The 17,894-nt window shown below is 39.2% G+C and overlaps 3 protein-coding genes across 9 annotated transcripts in view; 2 read left to right on the top strand and 1 right to left on the bottom strand.

The window, feature by feature from the left end:
- LOC306862732 (dipeptidyl peptidase 3-like) overlaps nt 1-2,172 on the top strand; it is a 12,194-nt gene extending 10,022 nt beyond the window's left edge. Inside the window, exons 17-18 of one of the 3 annotated variants that reach the window (XM_079405666.1) lie at nt 1,078-1,240; nt 1,319-2,172. In XM_079405666.1, the coding sequence (XP_079261792.1) occupies nt 1,078-1,240; nt 1,319-1,461 (306 nt within the window). In that variant the 3' untranslated portion in view covers nt 1,462-2,172. Of the gene's footprint in view, nt 1-212; nt 346-1,077; nt 1,241-1,318 lie in introns of those variants that run through there. The other 2 variants (XM_079405667.1, XM_079405668.1) reach the window with 2 other exon arrangements.
- rin1a (Ras and Rab interactor 1a) lies at nt 2,164-10,958 on the bottom strand. Of its 2 annotated transcripts, none has more exons than XM_079405663.1 (11): nt 10,732-10,958; nt 7,739-7,927; nt 7,532-7,646; nt 7,241-7,313; nt 7,055-7,146; nt 5,450-6,015; nt 4,875-5,376; nt 4,473-4,781; nt 3,609-3,740; nt 3,265-3,425; nt 2,164-3,185 (listed from the first exon to the last, which is right to left on the bottom strand). In XM_079405663.1, the coding sequence occupies exons 2-11, from the start codon at nt 7,925-7,927 to the stop codon at nt 2,871-2,873; spliced, it is 2,454 nt and encodes an 817-aa protein (XP_079261789.1). In that variant the 5' UTR covers nt 10,732-10,958; the 3' UTR covers nt 2,164-2,870. The 2 variants fall into 2 exon arrangements, with proteins under 2 accessions (XP_079261789.1, XP_079261790.1); XM_079405664.1 differs by having other exon boundaries at nt 7,739-8,025; nt 10,732-10,956.
- On the top strand, nt 10,141-17,875 carry LOC306862734 (uncharacterized protein). 4 transcript variants are annotated; one of them, XM_079405678.1, is made up of 5 exons: nt 10,141-10,155; nt 12,258-12,621; nt 12,704-13,547; nt 13,981-14,169; nt 15,896-17,875. In XM_079405678.1, exons 2-5 carry the CDS (start codon nt 12,273-12,275, stop codon nt 15,966-15,968), a joined length of 1,455 nt encoding a protein of 484 aa, XP_079261804.1. In that variant the 5' UTR covers nt 10,141-10,155; nt 12,258-12,272; the 3' UTR covers nt 15,969-17,875. The 4 variants fall into 4 exon arrangements, with proteins under 4 accessions (XP_079261804.1, XP_079261803.1, XP_079261801.1 ...); XM_079405677.1 differs by having other exon boundaries at nt 13,981-17,873; XM_079405675.1 differs by lacking the exon at nt 10,141-10,155 and adding an exon at nt 11,342-11,404 and having other exon boundaries at nt 13,981-17,873.
- The last annotated feature ends 19 nt before the right edge of the window (nt 17,876-17,894 follow it).

Below are 17,894 nucleotides of genomic sequence, written 5' to 3'. Positions count from 1 at the left end.
AGATCTGAAATGTCTTTTATAACTTTTTGTTAATTGTATACCTTGTGCATTTTATTCTGAGATCGCCATGAAAATAGCCTTGATGCTAGAATGGCGTAAAAAAATAAAATAAAAAATATATATATATATTTTTTAAATATGTTTATGTAATAATAATAATAATAATAATAATAATTCATTACATTTATATAGCGCTTTTCTGCTTTTCTAAGCACTCAAAGCGCTCTACATTGTGAGGAGTGGTGTCTCCTCGTCCACCACCAGTGTGCAGCATCCACCTGGATGATGCGACGGCAGGCATAGTTCGCCAGAACGCCCACCACACACCAGCTTACTGGTGGAGAGGAGACAGAGTGATGAAGCCAATCAGTGTAAGGGGATGATTAGGAGGCCATGATGGTCAGAGACCAATGGGAAATTTGGCCAGGATGCCGAGGTTACACCTCTACTCTTTTCGAAAGACATCCTGGGATTTTTAATGACCACAGAGAGTCAGGACCTCGGTTTAACGTCTCATCCGAAAGACGGTGCTTTTTGACAGTATAGTGTCCCCGTCACTATACTGGGGCGTTAGGACCCACACAGACCGCAGGGTGAGCACCCCCTGCTGGCCTCACTAACACCTCTTCCAACAGCAACCTAGTTTTCTCAGGAGGTCTCCCATCCAGGTACTGACCAGGCTCAACCCTGCTTAGCTTTGGTGGGCAACCAGTCTTGGGCTACAGGGTGATATGGCTGTAGTTTTTATTTTATTATTATGCATTTTTCTTTATGATTTAATGATTTTATTTAAGTGAAAATAAATGAAAATGAGATGTTGCCTTATTGCAAGTAATAAACATTTTCACAGTGTGGCTGTATCACAATGCTACTTTATTTCTCATAATTGTGAATTGTGAGATATGATATAAATTTATATTATAACAATTTTAAGAGATTTAAGTTTATCTCATAGTTAACTTTTTTTATTTTTTTAACTCTGAGGGAAGAGAAATGAGCTTTAATACTTCTGCAAATAGCCATGGTTATGTTTAGTAATACCAATTGAGTTTGTATTCTGGTTTTCTTTTTCTAAAGGTGTACAAGTCCACAGCTGATGTGGAGGGAGGAAGGGCTTTGTATGAAGGCTACTCTGCAGTGACCTCTGAAGGCACCCACAATTTTCTGCGCCTCAGAGAGACGATTCTGCTCCGTAAGGAAGCTCGCAAGATGTTTGTCCAGGCTAACACCTACATCAAAGGTTCGTGTTCATCCTCCTTCCTAGTAACACAGCGACACCCATACACAAGTTCATAAAGTGCTGCTGTTTGTGTTGTAGATGACGCTGTGGAGCTGGTTGAGTATGAAGGTGGCGCTGCAGGGCTCATCCAGTCCTTCGTCGAACGCTTCTCAGACGATGCCGAGAAGGTAGAGGCCAAGCTGCTGGAAATGACCTGCATGGACTCGTCCTGCTGGTGCTAAGAGGACACAGTGCTGTGGGACACATCCTCTCAGACAAGTATTAGACCACACTGAGCCACAGCAACTTTCAGAAATGAACAAAAGGCTGCATAGTGCACAAGGAAGTGACTGGTAATGATTATAAAACCTTTCACACGTAGGAGGAAGGAAGAACCACACACACACACAGACACAGACACAGACACAGACACACACAAACACACACACACACAGACACAGACACACACACACAGACACACACGCACACAGATGTAACACCCAGTACTTCACCTTTCCTACTGATCATCTTTCTATTTTATCTATTCACTTCTAAACAAAGGCAACTCTGATTAGAGTTTTAATTAGAAATTTCTGTTGCTACTTGAAATCAGACCGCAGCCCACACTTCCCACACAGGCATGTGGAAGCGCTCACAAGAGTGAACTTGCTGTGTGAGGGTGGAACTTATGTAATCGGAACACGTAACACACTTTCTCAACTTACTTTAAAATGGAAACATACTCTGTGCCACTTGTATCATATCTAGTCTAGAGTTCATCAGCTGATTCAGTGTTGTATAGAAGAAATCTTAGCATTTGTTCTCGAATATAAATTCTTCACTGGTTTAAAGGAATTTTGCTTTCTCAAAATATGGTGTCAGTGTTCAGTGTGGATGGCGAAAACCAAATAACCAAAGCCCCTACCAAATAAAACCGATTGTTTCTGAAGGTGTTTTATTGTCTTTTACTTTCAAAATACCAAAACATTTGTGCAATGCCTTTCATGTAAATATTATCATAATACAAGATAAACAACAAGACAAAATCCAATATCTCAATACTGCCCATCTCATAAATTAGATATTTCCATAATTGGTTAATTACTCATACATTTTACATTAGAAAAGACTAAAAAGAAAAATCAGAACTGAGAGTTGGAGTAATGAATCCAGCCATTAACAACCAAACTATAAGAATATTAAACATAATATAACACAAGCAAATGAAATATCAACACCAGTTAAACACAATCAATAATTACCAGCAATGGACACCAAACAGGCTGATTTAGCATCTTACAAAATCTACAAACTTAAAAATAAAGTTTCCAAAAGGGGGGCTTGCAGCAATGCCATAAAATAATTATTGGTTCCACAAAGAACCTTTTGGTGAACAATTCCTAAAAAAAAAAAAATTCTTAGGGTGTAAACAACATTTTCATAAACTTAAGAACCTTTTTACTATGAAGAACATATTGTGTAATGGAAAGTTTCCATGATGCCAAAACACAGCCTTTATTTATTAGAGGTGTAATCTAATCTTATAGTCAACATTAAATGGATTCAGTGGGAAACACCTCAGATGGTTACTGAGCTCCATTATGAGGATACTATTATTTCAAAAATGTGTGACATCTGAAAAAGTCCCATATTATGAAGCCGCCTCTGTCAGATCCACCGCGCTCCCTCTGTTCAGCTTCTGGGACCTTTCATCCTGACTGGACGCCTGGTAAATAAGAGGAACCCCACTCACGGCCATGCTCTGCAGATCTTGAATCTGAGCGTTAGGTGGGAGAGACATTAACACCCCGTCTCTCCTCCAGTACAGGCTGTAATCCTCCGGCCGGTCCACTCCAAACTTCACAGCACAGAGCTGAGCCATAGCCTCACCATTAAGCGCAGTCTTCCACATCAGAGTTTTTACCAAGCTACTGTCGCCATCTTGAAACAGCACCTTTATAAACCTCTGTAGCATAGAAACAAAACATTTTTTTTTTTTGGACTATACTTGCACAAATTCAGAGAGTAGATGTGTTCAATCTGACCTGGTGCAAATTGTTGTCTTTCTGACTTTCGTTGCTCCGACGCCGGCTCCATTCTTTCAGAGACTCTCTGGCCTGGTTTGTAAGGCCATTTGGTGGCACATCCTCCGGCTGACTCTGAATCAGACTCAGACTGGCATAGACACTTGTCAGATAGTAACCCCCTTCAAGAGAATTAATAATAAAATGACAATTATTACAGGCTCTACAGAATGAAAACTGGAGTTTGGTTAAGAGGATAACACTCACACTCAAAGTTTACCAAATGTAAAAAATATAAAAGTTAGGTATGTAAAATTCCTAAGTAAATCTGACAGCAGAGTACATGGAGCTGTTTGTGTCCATACCTTCTCCTGTAAGCCAAGAGCTTTCCAAAAGCTCCATCATATACTCCACCTCCAGAGAGATCTCTGGCATATTGCACAGCACCATCACATATGAGAGAGCAGGGAGGAAGTCATCTGCACCGAATTCCTGCCCTGTTTTTAAGAATATAGATAAACATTAGATGATGGCTAAGGTAATCTAAATATATAAAAAACTGGGAAATGAGAATGTACAATTCAATATCCAATATCGACCAGTATGTTAAATCAGCCAGTTATCAATATGATACCAGTATATTGTGCATCCCTACTGGTTACACCTACACATATATACTACCATTTAGAAGTTAAGGACGAGAAAGATTTTTTTAAACAATACTTTTATTTAGCAAGGATGCATTAAACTGATCGAAAGTGACATTAACGGCATTTATGCCATTACAAATATTTATATTTCAAATAAATGCTTTTCTTTTGAACTTGTATAAAAAAATCTTGAAAAATGCATCACTGATTCCCCAAAAATATAAAGCAGCACAACCCTTTTCAACATTGAAAATAAGAAATGTTTCTTAAGCACCAAATCAGCATGATTCAGAGTGATTTCTGAAGGATTATGTGACACTGAAGATTGAAGAGTAATGGCGGCTGAAAATTCAGCAGTGCATCACAGGAATGAATTACATTTTAAAATATATTCTAACAGAAAACAGTCATTTTAAATGGTAATAATATTACACAACATTTTACTGTTTTACTGTACTTTTGACAAGAGCATAAAATAATTTAAAAAAATCTTACTGACCCCAAACTTTTGAATGGTAGCATATGTGCGAAAATAAATCTACACATACAATTAACAAATGTTATTCCAGAACTCCTTACCTGATTTATTTTTCATGGCTTTGTAAATGAGTTTGCAGATCTGCAAGAGCAGCAGCACTTTGTCAATGGGCGAGTACGCTCGCTGCATTAGAGTCAGCTTGTGCTTAATTTTCTCAATGCCCTGGGCATCAGGAACGCCCACCTGAACCCCAAATAGCTTCTGTGGTGAGGCTCCTTTGACTCTTTGCAAGCTGTCCATCATTCTTTGGAAGGAACCATCTTGTTTGTGCAGGGTCCGAAGAGCTGCATCAATCTGAGGCTTCAGAGGCTTCAGCACACAGCGGAACATGGCCTTCTCCAGTGCTTGGTCTGCACACAGGAAAATATGGTGGTATTTCACCATATAAGTGGGTAGATAATACCAACAACATTATTAGATAAAAATCACACCGACTTAAATACCTTTCTCATTCTCAGTCAAAAGAGTTTCTATTGGAGGTTCCAGCTCTCCACATTCCAGAAGGAAAGCTTTGGCCTGATTGATGAAGAGACGCAAGTCCTGCAGCAGCTGTACAGCAGAGGTCAAGCAATGGGGCTTCAGCGCCTCTCTCTGCTGCCTCAGGAAGTCCTGAACCAGAGCACCAAACGCCATGCGACGGTCTCGAGACAGGTCCTCCACCATCCGCGCCACTCGCTTCTCTGGGGCGAAAAAGGATATGAAGGCAGCGCTCATTTTGCGCAGAGCAGACATGGACTTCCTGGGAGGTGGCATGACGGGGTTGCTAGTGCCTCGTACGAGGGGAGGACGTTCAGGACTCTCCTCTGTCTCGTCGAGGCTGCTAAGGGAACTGCTGCTGTCCAGCTCACTGAGAGACGGAGCATGTCGCTGTTCCAGCACAAGTCCTTCGTCATCTTCCTCCTCATCTTCTTCCTGCCTTTTCTGCTCCAGGATTTTTGGTTGGGCCTAAAAACACAAAGAGGTAGTTATTAAAAACTCAGAAATTAAACTAAAATCTCCCAAGAAATAGGTTCTGTACCTTCTGAAGAGCTTTAGGCATCTGATAGTCATCTTCTTCAGTGGTGGGAGAAAGCGTAGAGGTGACCTTGGATTTCTTCTGTGATGATACACAAGGTTGCATGTAGTCTGTGGCTTCCTCCACAGTCTTTTTGATAGCTTCCTCACTGGCCTGAACTGCAACAGGAGGGGTCATCTGCTTTGCAGCTTTCAATCTGGCTTTGCATTTGGCTTTAGCCAGTAATGGCGGTGGAGGTGGTGGGAGGACAGGGGGCAACAAGGGGCTGGAATTTTCAGTGGAGACACGAACCTTGATGCTGGTTTTGAAATGATGACGCCTGCGCATGGCGTTGCGACCTGGGTAGTCTTGTAGGAAAAGAGGGTTGACAAAACATAAACCTTTGCCTCCCCCGTAATCTAGCTCGCAGGGACTCCGTGTTTGGATTGTACAAAGCTCCTGGAACGGGGTGGGGTTTGGGTTGATGGGCGTTAAACAGTCTTGTGGGCTTGGAATTGGAGGCAAGAGTTTGTCAGTGGCAGGAGGTTCATTGCGAGGACCCCGGACATTTAAGTGGGAACTCCAGAACTCTGTTGAATACAGAAGAGCATCAAGATCAGGAGAAACATATTTTATGATACATATTAGCTGACATTTACAAATTCTAAAATAACAGTATAACCTGAGCGTATCTGTTATTGGCTGATTTTAGAATTTTGTAATTATATCAGTTATTGGAATTATATTGACCAATACTGGATACTGCACTTCCTCTATTTTACTTTAGGTTTATCTTCTATATTTAAAGTAAACATTAAGTGTAAAACACACACAAATATAACACTGTACTTTTTTTATTGATTTTGACAGTTAAAAATGTGTAAAGTGTGATATATGAGTGAAAAATGAAAATGAGTGTGATATATCTCTCCAGTCTTCAGTGTCACATGACCTTACAGAAATCATTCTAACATGCTCAAGAAACGTTTCTAATGATCAGTGTCAAAAAGAACCATATTACATTTTTTTTTTATCTTTGATGAATATAATGTTCAAAAGAACAGCATTGATTTAAAATAGAAATGTTTCATAACATTATAAATGTCACACTTTAGTATATGGACCAATTCTCACAATTTACTAGTTGCTTATTAGCATGCCTATTATTAACATTGGCTGTTGATTAGTATTATACAGCATTTATTCTACATGAACATATTCTACATCTCTAATCCTACCCAATACCTCAATTTAACAACTACTGCACTTACTATTAATAAGCAGCATGTTAGGGATTTATTGAGGCAAAATTTATAGTTGATAGTTTGTAAATGGCGAGAACTGGACCTTAAAATAAAAGTGTGACCAAATGTCTTTACTGTCATTTTTGATCAGTTTAATGTTTCCTTGCTAAAAAAAAAATATTAAATTCCTTTCATATAAAAAAAAACCAACCATACTGGCCAAACATTTGTACCATACTGGTACTTTTTTTATTTTTTGACAATTTAGCCTTTTTTGTACAATACAAAGAGACAGTATACAAGAAGCAGTGATCTAACATGCCTTACAGAACAGCTTCTTTCAAACCTGCAATTAATTTCAACAGACTCTGAATCTTGTACCTACCCACGCCCATATGAGAGATTGACTCCAACTGTTTGTGTGAAGACGCCTTGGCAATTGCTTCAGGCAGCTCCAGAGTGAAAGGAAGAACATCCCTACAGATAAATGCAAATCATGGAATAGAAATGTCATATTTGAGGAGTGCCATGCTGTTGTTGTAGATACAAAATATTAAATACTAGTCCATACCGACTAACACAGTAGAAGGCAATGAGTCTGCACAGGTCTGGGAAACTAATAGCAGAGCTTTCCAAAGAGAAGGCTGTTGATAAAAGTGAAATGGTTTGCTTACATAAGTCGACAAAAAAAAATTAAACTGAAAATAAAAAGCAGAATAATACAGTATGACCGATACTAATCTTTATGTAACATATTTAACATAGATTTTGTTTTTCTTCAGGATGTATTGCTTGTTTACACTTGACTTAAGATATCAAGCTTAATATATTCCTATATAAAACTGGTACCTTTCAAACTCACCTGAGTCGTCTTCTCGGATGACGACCTGTTTGAAGAAGGATGGCATGCTGTCGTCTGCCAGCCGGACGCACAACATTTTTTTCTGCGATGTACTGGACTTACGCACCAGGAAGGTCTGCAAGGTAACAAAAGTTTCCAAAAATGCTGTTAAAGTTTGCTGCAACTGTCTGTTTTTAAAACAGATGGTGGTACGGGTGTGCTACTCACCCCAGGGGGCTCACGCCTCAGGATGTGAAGAGCTGTAGCCGAGTTAATGGAGAGCTGGAGCCACACAGGGTGCGTCAACAAGAGCCGGTCCAGTACACTGATGCTCCTCAGGGATCCTCTCTGTGGACATGTCCGTCTCTCCCCCACGGGCCGAGCTTCAGGATAGTCATATACAGGGTCACCCTGCATCTTCAGAACGACAGCGAGATTTCAACTTCTTTGGCAACCAATCTCTGTTTCTCTTCTTTGTGGATGTTCGCGCTGGCACTTGATGAAAAAAGGAAGTTCTGACCAGTTCAAGAGGATGTCTTTAAGTCAGTGACTGAGACCTCTGTCTTACAGTAAATTATTCATGTACACATCTCTGTTTTTCTCTAACATTTTGTCACTGTTTTGTCCTAGAATGGCTATTTTCAACACAATCATGTGCCTACTTATTCCTTCCAACCATTGCTCTTCAGTGGCTGAGGGAAACTCCGTCGCTGACTCTGTCTTTCTCCTGGCCATGTGAGAACCATGTGTCACAGTCTGACTAATAGCACTTCTCTTCTGTTTTTGTTCTGCATTCACACAGACCATTCAAAAAAACACTTGCATTGTTCTTAAAGACAACACAACAGAAGCGTCATTTATACCAAACTTTACGGAAAGTGAAGAGGAAATGAAATTAGTATTAAATTCAAGAAGTGTGTAATAAAGGCGTTTTATCATGACGAGAATCTGTCTTATTCCGTTAAGAATAATAATAATGAAAATAAAAAAAGTGAAAGTGCATGATTGTTTCAAAACTTCACTGGTGCATCTTATATAATGAACACTCTAATCTCTAAAGCTAACACTAAAGTAACTTGTTCACTAGTTGAGTGAGGTTGGGTAGCAGGTTGACTCTGTGTGGGCCAGTATGGAATACTTTTTGGCAAGAGCCAAAGGCTGCTATAGCAACAGAGGCTTACATATTCCACTGAGCATTCCTACCCACGGACACATACGCCTCCACTGTTAAAATTTAGGAAAGGCCAGATACTTTTCCCCAAAACTTCTCCTCCATGCTCCTAACTAGGCTCAACTGAGAATTATGTTTGCAAAAAAAAAAACAATTTACATATGTACTTAAAGGTTTATTTCCCCCAAAATTTAAAATTAGCCTGTGATGTACTCACCCTCGAGGTATCCTAGGTGTATATGACTTTCTTCTTTCAGAGGAATCCAATTGGAGTTATATTAAAAATTTTCCTGGCCCCTCCAAGCGATACAATGGGGATAAGCGGTTGCTTTTTGTCAGTGGTCCAGAAGACGTGAAATAAAGTGCACGCATCCATAATAAAACGTGCCTCACATGGCTCCGGGGGGTGAATAAAGGCCTCCTGTAGCGAATCCATGCGTTTTGTAAGAAAAATATCCATATTTTATCATTCATTATTATTACGTTTGAAATATGGATATTTTTCTTACAAAAAGTTGACAAACCGTTGACAAAAAGCACCCGCTTATCCCCTTTATAACGCTTGGAGGGGCCAGGACAATTTTTCATATAACTCTGAAAGAAGAAAGTCATATACACCTAGGATGCTTTGAGGGTGAGTAAAACACAGGCTAATTTTCCTTTTTGGGTGAAATATCCCTTTAAGTGTAAAAACTATATTAATAAAGTGCTATATTAAAATTTTCCTCTCCAGGGATTATTTGGTTCCTTGAAAAAAAATCCCCCTGAATGTTGTAGATTCATGAGTAGCTTTATTTAGATTTAATCCCGAGACATGTCTTTAATAATAGTTTATCATATTATATATATAAATAAAAATGATAAAAAAGGAGAAATCTTTAAAAATACATATTTATTGGTGTATACAAAATATTTGCATCTTAAATATACAAGTGTACACAAACTATTTAGTAATTTAAATTATTATTATTATTATTTTTTTTTGCAAAAATCAACTTTTTAAAAAAAAATTATAAACATGTTTACCTGAACAAAATTGGCCTTTTCATAAAAAATCTAAACGTGGGATATTTCAAATAAATATATTTTCTCACATCATCACAATGGATTTCTGAATTGGTGCACTACTTTTTGGTGCACAAAGGTCTTTCAAATATTAAAATTTAAAATAAAATTTCTTCACTGTTTTTATAAGAAATAATAAGAATATAATAATAAAAAATATTTTTTTACACATTTCAGCACCTTGAACATTCTTATTTAGTTTCAAGTTTGTTTTATGCAGCGCATTTAAACAGCAAGCACGGCTGACCAAATTGCTGAACAAAACAGAACAAAGCTGACCATTCCAATGGTGAATATGGGGTAAATGGAAAACTACTGGGTCTAAACTCCAGTGCAGTCCATCTGAGCTCTGAAATAACTGCTGGCTCATTTACTGGAGTCTCGGCATGAGCAGAGCAAGTCCAGACTGGTGAGAAAGAAGCCTTTAAGTATGCACTGGGAAGGAGCTGCTATTATCTCTAATGCAGGCTGAGGTTTTTTTAAATTGTTGCCTAAGCAAGATATTTTCAGGAGCTGTAAGAGTATTACAGAACTAAACGTATATACAGTGGATATTTCTTTTTTTATTGAAAAAATGGCACAGCATGGTACTTTTATTTAAAAATGCAGTCATATTCTAGACTTAAAACGCTAGAAAACGGTATGGCCAGAATAATATAATTCACGAATAATACTAATAATTAGTAGTCAATAACATAGTAGTTAATTAATAACATTAGAAGGTCTAGAGAGAGAGTATAATAGATATAAATCTTGACAATGCGAGTTGTCACGTGTCTCTTGTTATTTGTTTAATAACGCAGCATCTGTTAAAAGTCATTATTAAACACAATCTTCATTATTTAAAAAAATCCAAAAATCTGCATCTTACTCGTGACTGAGCGGTTAATATTTTACTGTAATGTAAAGCCACATGGCACTAAAACATATAGTCTTAACCAAACACGACTCTACTTAAAAGCTATAAAGCAGAAGAGTCGCTTACCTCTGTTTATCAGTCGCTGTTATTCAAAACGAACAAATTACACCGTGATTTTTCCCAAATTGTCAGATCCATAAAAAATTATTTTGGAAATGTGGAAAGTCCAGGAAATATATAATTAGAGGTGAATGTTGCTTGTTATTTCCCTTTCCGCACGCTTGAAAAGATGCCTACAGGTGTCTGTCTGAAACTGTGACTCACACGATCCATGTTTCGTCTCCCACACGTGTGTTTTCCAGGGGAGAGTTCTCATACATCACAAGTTGTTTCGTACCTGGTTACGCGCATGCGTTGTTGTATTGACACAAACAATATAGGCTACACAAATATAATGAGGAATATATGTATATATATATATTTTTTTTTTTTTCAAAAATGTAATTTTGTGCACTTTTTTGATTCCACATTATGTCCATATTCTATCAAATGTCACGAAATTATATTCCACCTGAATCCTTAACTCTTATTAAATCACATATTATGTCTCTCTGGGTGTATTTTAAAAACAACATTCTTCCCTACGAAATTGTGAACTTTCCGTATGAAGTATAGGCCTACTTTCTAGCAATGATAGCATCCGGATCCTTCCATCTAGTATTTGTACTCACACGGACTAAACCAGAAGTACACCGTCAAACAGTCGGGAAACGGATATGAAGTCTCTCCACCGCGTTAGGTAAGAGGGTGGACAAAACACGTTTGTCTGTTTGACATTTTAGTATTTCGAATCAGTTCATTAGTATTTGCTCGTAATCTGTTTGACCCATTCCCTGTATTGTTTTAATAGTGAGTGAGATCGGCCATCATTTTTTGTATTTCCTTGTTTATGCTGCTAACACGCTAGCGCGTGGCTAGCAAACTACGCGTGTGCTAATTATGCTATTGTAGTGCCATCGAGGCTTATATGAACACAAATAGTGCGTCTTATGGGGCTGACAGGTGCGAAAGTTTCGAAGAAGATGTTTCAAAGTCAGCTGGCTAATAGTATGCGTGTAAATCACCGCCAGTTGTCATTTAGCTAAACTCGGTGAGCTCAGCGCTTTCTAGAAACGACGGCGCAGCGCAGATTATCAGCGCGTCACCGCAATTGGCGGGCTAGCAATGGGTTTTTTAAATAACTATAATGATCGGAGACTTTCTTTTTTTTTCCTTATTACGAGTGTGGCGACGAAGTGTATTATGTGGGTATTCACACAGAACGCTTTTTTTGTGTTTAAGAAAGCATTTAATTTTAAGCGTTGCGTTTTTAAAGCGCAGTGTCATACGCGAGAGCGAGGTTTAAACACGCCTGTTTCTAACACTTGTTTACATAAAAACTACGTGTTTGAACAGCCCCATTAAATTTAACAAAACTGTCTGTTAAAGAGGCGTGTAATTCGAATTGCGGTGCCTCAGTGCTCCTTATTAAGCTCAACCAATTCAAGTCATGTTTGATAAGTCCGCCTTGAATTTCAGACCCATTTAGTTTTAGAACGAATTAGGTCTTGCCGCCAAAAAAAAAAGAAATAAGGCTTGTTCCCTATTTTTAGGTATTCTGGGGTGCAATGGACGACAGCAGCGCAGTGAAGCTCTTTGTTGGGAATCTGGATTTGGAAACCACACAAGATGACCTAATAGCACTTTTTGCCCCTCATGGAGAAGTGGTGCACATAACTGTACTGAGGCAGTTTGCCTTTGTCCATCTGCAGGGAGAAGGGGCTGCTGACCGTGCCATCCGTGATCTGAATGGTCGAGAGTACCGTGGCCGGAACCTTGTAGTTGAGGAATCCAAAGGGAGGCCTCTCAATTCCACCAAAGTATTTGTGGGGAATCTGTGCGCTTCCTGTTCAGTTGAAGACCTGTATGATCTCTTCTCGGCTTACGGCAAAGTTCTCGATTGTGATAAAGTAAAGAGTAAGTATGTGTACAATGCACCTGCTTTGTATCAGCACATATTTTTTGCCTTTATATAATTTTATGACGTGTTCTCTTGCAGCAAAGCCCTCCTCATTTACAGGCTACGCCTTTGTGCACATGGAGCGCAAAGAGGATGCAGAACAAGCCATTGAGGGTCTTCACGGGACCTCGTTTATGGGGCGTCCACTTGCAGTGGAGCTCTCAAAAGTTCAGCCGACCACAAACAAGGTCCCGTGTGCCAGCTGCGGTGCACATGGCCACTTTGCAGGAGAATGCCCGATTAACAGGCCTTCAATGGAGCACCACCAGGGTCAGGCTGCTGTCTTGGCTGCAGCTGCCGCCGCCGCTGCTGGACTTCCCCTTCAGGTGCAGCAGAGTGTCCACAACTCTTTCTACAACACTGCGAGCACTGACCCAACGTTTGCAGCTCTGAAAGACTTGACCACTTCCAGGTTTGATGGCAAACCTGTCAGTGCTGCGGTCTACGGTGCCCTGGCGAGTCAAGTCTACAGTTCTGTCGCATACCAGGTGCTGAACAGAAGCCAAGCTGCGGGCGGCTACCCCACCGAAGGAGAGGCCCCGCCGGGCACTGCCGCTGTTAACTCTGCCTATGGAGCAAATTCCTCTTCGTACGGTGCCAATCCATCTTATGGGACCATGGGAGGCACAGAGCGTGACCCCCAAGCTGTCTTTGAAGCCGCTCGGGCCCGATTCTTTGAGCAGGGACAACAAGTGCTGGCTGAACAGCAGGCAGTGACCAAATCTGACCGAGACCGAAGTCCGATACGGCGTTCGGCCCCATTACTGCCTGATCCAGTTCACCAGCCGTTCTCCCAGACACGACCTAAACGACGGGCCCTGCTCCCAACACCTCCTGGAGGTCCAGAACTACCCGCAGTCAAAAATGGAGACCCAATTGCAAGGTGAAGGCATTCTAAATATTTTGCAACATAAATAATCTCTAGTAAGATGGTTGTACAATATTTTTTTAATTTATCCTAAAAAGCTATATAAATAGAAACCATTATATACAACGTTAAAAATAGTTTTAATATCATTGTGTGTGTATATGTATATATATTACACACACACAATATTAAAACAATTTTAATATTTTATCTTCCTACTGTGTATGTGTATATCTAAAGCCATATCATTTAAATAAGTTTATATATGTTTAAATTATATGGCTTTGAGAGATTTTTTTTTATATATATATATATATATATATATATATATATACACACACACACAAAGTAGAAAATAAAATAATCTAATAGTTTATTTTATATGTACAGTTATTTTATATATGTATCGTTGTCAATAAAACGCATCTAAACTCTTTCTCCATACCAGGTGCTATGCTGAGTACTACCAACAGTACCAACAGTACCAGCAGTACCAACAATACCAGCAGTACCAGCAATATCAGCAGTACCAGTACAGCTATCCACCACCACCACCCCCTCAGATGCCCATGATGCCTCCAGGCCCAATGGATGTGCAACAGATGGCCGCCCCTGGCACAACTGCTTCACCAAGAGTGTATGAGCCAACTTCAACACACAAGGAGCCCCTCCTACGCCGTCCTGATTACCCTCAGCAACACACATCTGAGTCCCCATATCGATAGCCCCCACAACCTCACGAGTGTGTGCACGTGTGTTTGGTTGTGAAAATGTGTGCGTGTGTCAGTTTTGGTCCTACATGACAAAAGAAAGGGAGGAAAGGGATAAATTGAATTATTACTGCTACATCAAACCCGGGTATTGTAGTATCGCAGTTATCTTTCCCCCACATAATGTTAAATATCTCATTATGTACAGAATGTAGACGTTTACAAGGCCATGAAAGTTTTGATTCTGAGCTCCTCTCGGTTTAAGTTTTTTTTGGGTTTTTTCTTTCCCCGAAGTGCTCAGAATTACATCAGCTCTCACTTTTATAGATAAAATACTGTTCGACCATTGTGTCGGTCAAACATTCTCTGAAGTCAAATGACTGTGCCTTGTGAAAATAAACCTTTTTTTGTGTACAGACTTTTGTAAAACAAAGTATTTCAGATCAGGTACAGTTTTATTAAATTCATGGTTCAACAAAGGAGCAAGTCTCAGCCAAATATCTTAATCTAAATTGTTGTGAATATATTATATTTGGCCTAGATTGATGTTAAATTTCACAGCGACTAGGAAGACAGCATAGTTTAACTAGAATGTACTGAGGACCTGCGTGAAGTCTGTGTGTGTGAGAGAGTGAGAACACAATGTTAACTGAACCCATAGCTTACACATGAGCACCACAATCAAAAACCTTCGTATATTCCTATTTGAGTGAGGGAGGGCGTTTGGGCGTATAAAGGTTGAATCAGTACCAAACAAATCCACAAACCTGTACTTAATAAATGCTCTAACCACTGCCTCACAAGTGCAGATGGTTATACCTGCCCAGTTTGACAACATTAAAACATTAAAATCATCTGTTAAAAAAGAGAGGGTAAGAATAGATTCATTTCAAAAGGGACACACTTGTTTGTCACTCGAGAAGCTTACGTTGTACTAAATGTTTTCCATTTGGATACTTCTACTGACTCTGAATGAGTTTGAGATGTCGTTCTTGCTAAATAGCAAACAGAACTGGTTCTATAGCCTGCCAGTAGCGATTATGCATGTTTTTCAGGATTTAAAGTGCAAACAACTGCCATCTCTGGCTTTGCATCCCTCTCTTACATGGACAGAATACTTGGGAGTATTGACTCATATAAGTACGTCTGGAAACCCCTCAAAAGACCTTAAAAGAGAGTGAGGTTTTTACGTTCTTTTTTTCTTTCTGAAAGTAGCCCCATGCAATTACTATTATGTTCCTCTGACCATTTATTTTGTTCACATTTACATTTATCATAGTCTCTTTATCCTTAGAGTCATGTGAATTGATTTCAGGGGCTTTGGGGTGGAAACACTTAGTTATTTAGGGATGGGAAGTGTAAAACCTGTTCAGGCCTGACACAGCTAGTTAGAGCAATTGGTTCTAAGAGTGAAAAACACGTGAAGTGCTTCATACAATTGTATTTTTTGTTCTTAAGGAAAAAAATGTGTTGTCCCAGTTCATGAGCATTTTAGGCAATTCAATTAAACATTCATGTTATGACATTATAAACTGAAAGTGTGTGAATAATTCGTCCAGGTTAAAGTCCATGTATCTAGTGTGTAATGATTGAAATTGTAAGGTATGATCAAGAGAATGGTTTGTTTAATCATGTTATGTCCTCTTTTCCTAGAATGCCCCTCAGGCAGTCTTCAGTCTTTCATTCCAAAGAAATATGGTGGGGTACACACACAAATCTCACTTAGCACATGTAACCCATAATTTCACCAATCTACATTCGACTTCATCTCTTTACTTAAACCTCACAGGCAAACATCCACTGTAGTGTTAATGTTCTCAATTTGATGTGTGATAGAATGTAGATGGAAAGATGGTGGCGGTGTAGCTTTTTGCAGCACACCAGAGCTCCACACAAATTATTCTACACAGTAAATTATTTGATCTGTTTTGTATTATTATAAATAGTACATGTTTCTTGTTATTATTACTGCTGTTCCAGCCACATTTTCCCTTTTCGCTGACTACAGCTGTAATGGCTCCCAGGCTTCAGGACGCCAAGTTGAGCATGACGGGGGAAGAGAATTAGCGCCCCACAATGCCTCGGATGTGCTCCCCACTAAGGTAAAGCCATTTGCCCCCAACCACGCCTGCACCTCGATTATACACTTCCCCATGGTTCGAGATGGTCCTCACTGCAAAACAAGATCCAGGGGGCGTAGTTGGATTCAGATCCAACTCCTCCCATCTTACATATACCTAAACCTACCTGTCTCCACCCCCTAGATGTGGATCCAGCCACTCCCCATGGATCTTGTGTTCTGCAGTGAGGGGCTGCTGCATGATTCTAGCACAGTTGCTTAGAGAAGCTCAGCTCATGTCCACATCAGTTTATACTGACAATACAGTCAACACAGTGGGGATGGCACTTGTTTTCTGCTATGTGGTTGGATCAGTGCCTATTGAGGGGGAATTTTTTTTTTAACGGCCTGGAGCAATATAATCACCTCTTTCAGCTTCCCAAAATGCTCATTGTTTGGTATTTAAACAAACAAAAAAAGCTTTTCTACTTACTGCATTAATATTTATATACTGACTCTTTTGGCCCCATATTCTCATGATAAAAGGTTGTAGTGCTTATGAGGTTTGTTTTTTTCGCAGTATGCTTTCAAGATGAGCTGGAAATTAATTTCCAAGTTTTTTTTTTTGTTTTTTTTTAACAATTCGAGGGAAGAATGGCTGACATTTGCCTTGGCTTGTTCTCTGGCATTTAGTCTTTTTGAAGCACTTCCAGTTGGTGAGATGAGGCGCTTCAACTGTGCTTTGAGTACTTAAGAAGGGTGCAGAGATGACGAAAAGTAGGGCAATGGTCTTGTAGGTGAGTAACCAATGCGTCCAGCTCACATCCACCTCAACTTTATGCCTACTTCCACAATTTTAACCTCACTAGATCATAGATCCCACTGCAACACTGATTTCAGTTTTCACTCTTAGAAAAGGGTTCATCTGTTTTCCTGCCAAATCTAGACTTTTGGCTGTTGTAGGGGTTTTTTTTTAGGGTCAGAACTGAGCATGATTTTGTATGTTCATAAGCAGGAAGTAACTAATCTTTTTCAGTTTAACCTAGGGACAGTCTGCTATGAATTTGTCCTTTTTTTTGAGTGTTTGTTAAAGGTAAGCCTATTCAGTCACTCCAAACATTACTTAAATCATGTTCCTGTCTATAATTAACATTTTTCGAAATCAGTTTATTCATTCCTCTAATCTTCAACAAGGCTTTAACCTCAAATCTCATTCAAATCTAGAACTGAACACTTTTACAATTGTGTATTGATTTTCTGACTTTTTCATGATCTTCCAATGACATAAAGCTTCATCTCTAATTTAGAGGTGCTTTTTTTTTTTTAAAAGTGGAGCATTAGTTGTAGATAATCTATGATTGTAGGTTATCAAGAACTGAAATACTCAGTGATTCAGGGATGTTTGAGTATCATTGAACTTTTTTTTCTAGGTCTGAATGGGCAACTTTCATTGTGGTTTATGTAGTTGTCAAAGTCAGAGGGATCTTAATCCTAACGTTTTTTTAATTTGCAAACTGGCTTTAGTGCCATGATATTTGTATTTTCTTCTTGTGAAGTTCAATAAATGATGCTTAAATCATTATGTGGTCTTGT

Source organism: Barbus barbus, assembly GCF_936440315.1.
Source record: "Barbus barbus genome assembly, chromosome: 43".
NCBI classification, from domain to species: domain Eukaryota; kingdom Metazoa; phylum Chordata; class Actinopteri; order Cypriniformes; family Cyprinidae; genus Barbus; species Barbus barbus.
This window is presented reverse-complemented; position numbering and strand designations above follow the sequence as displayed.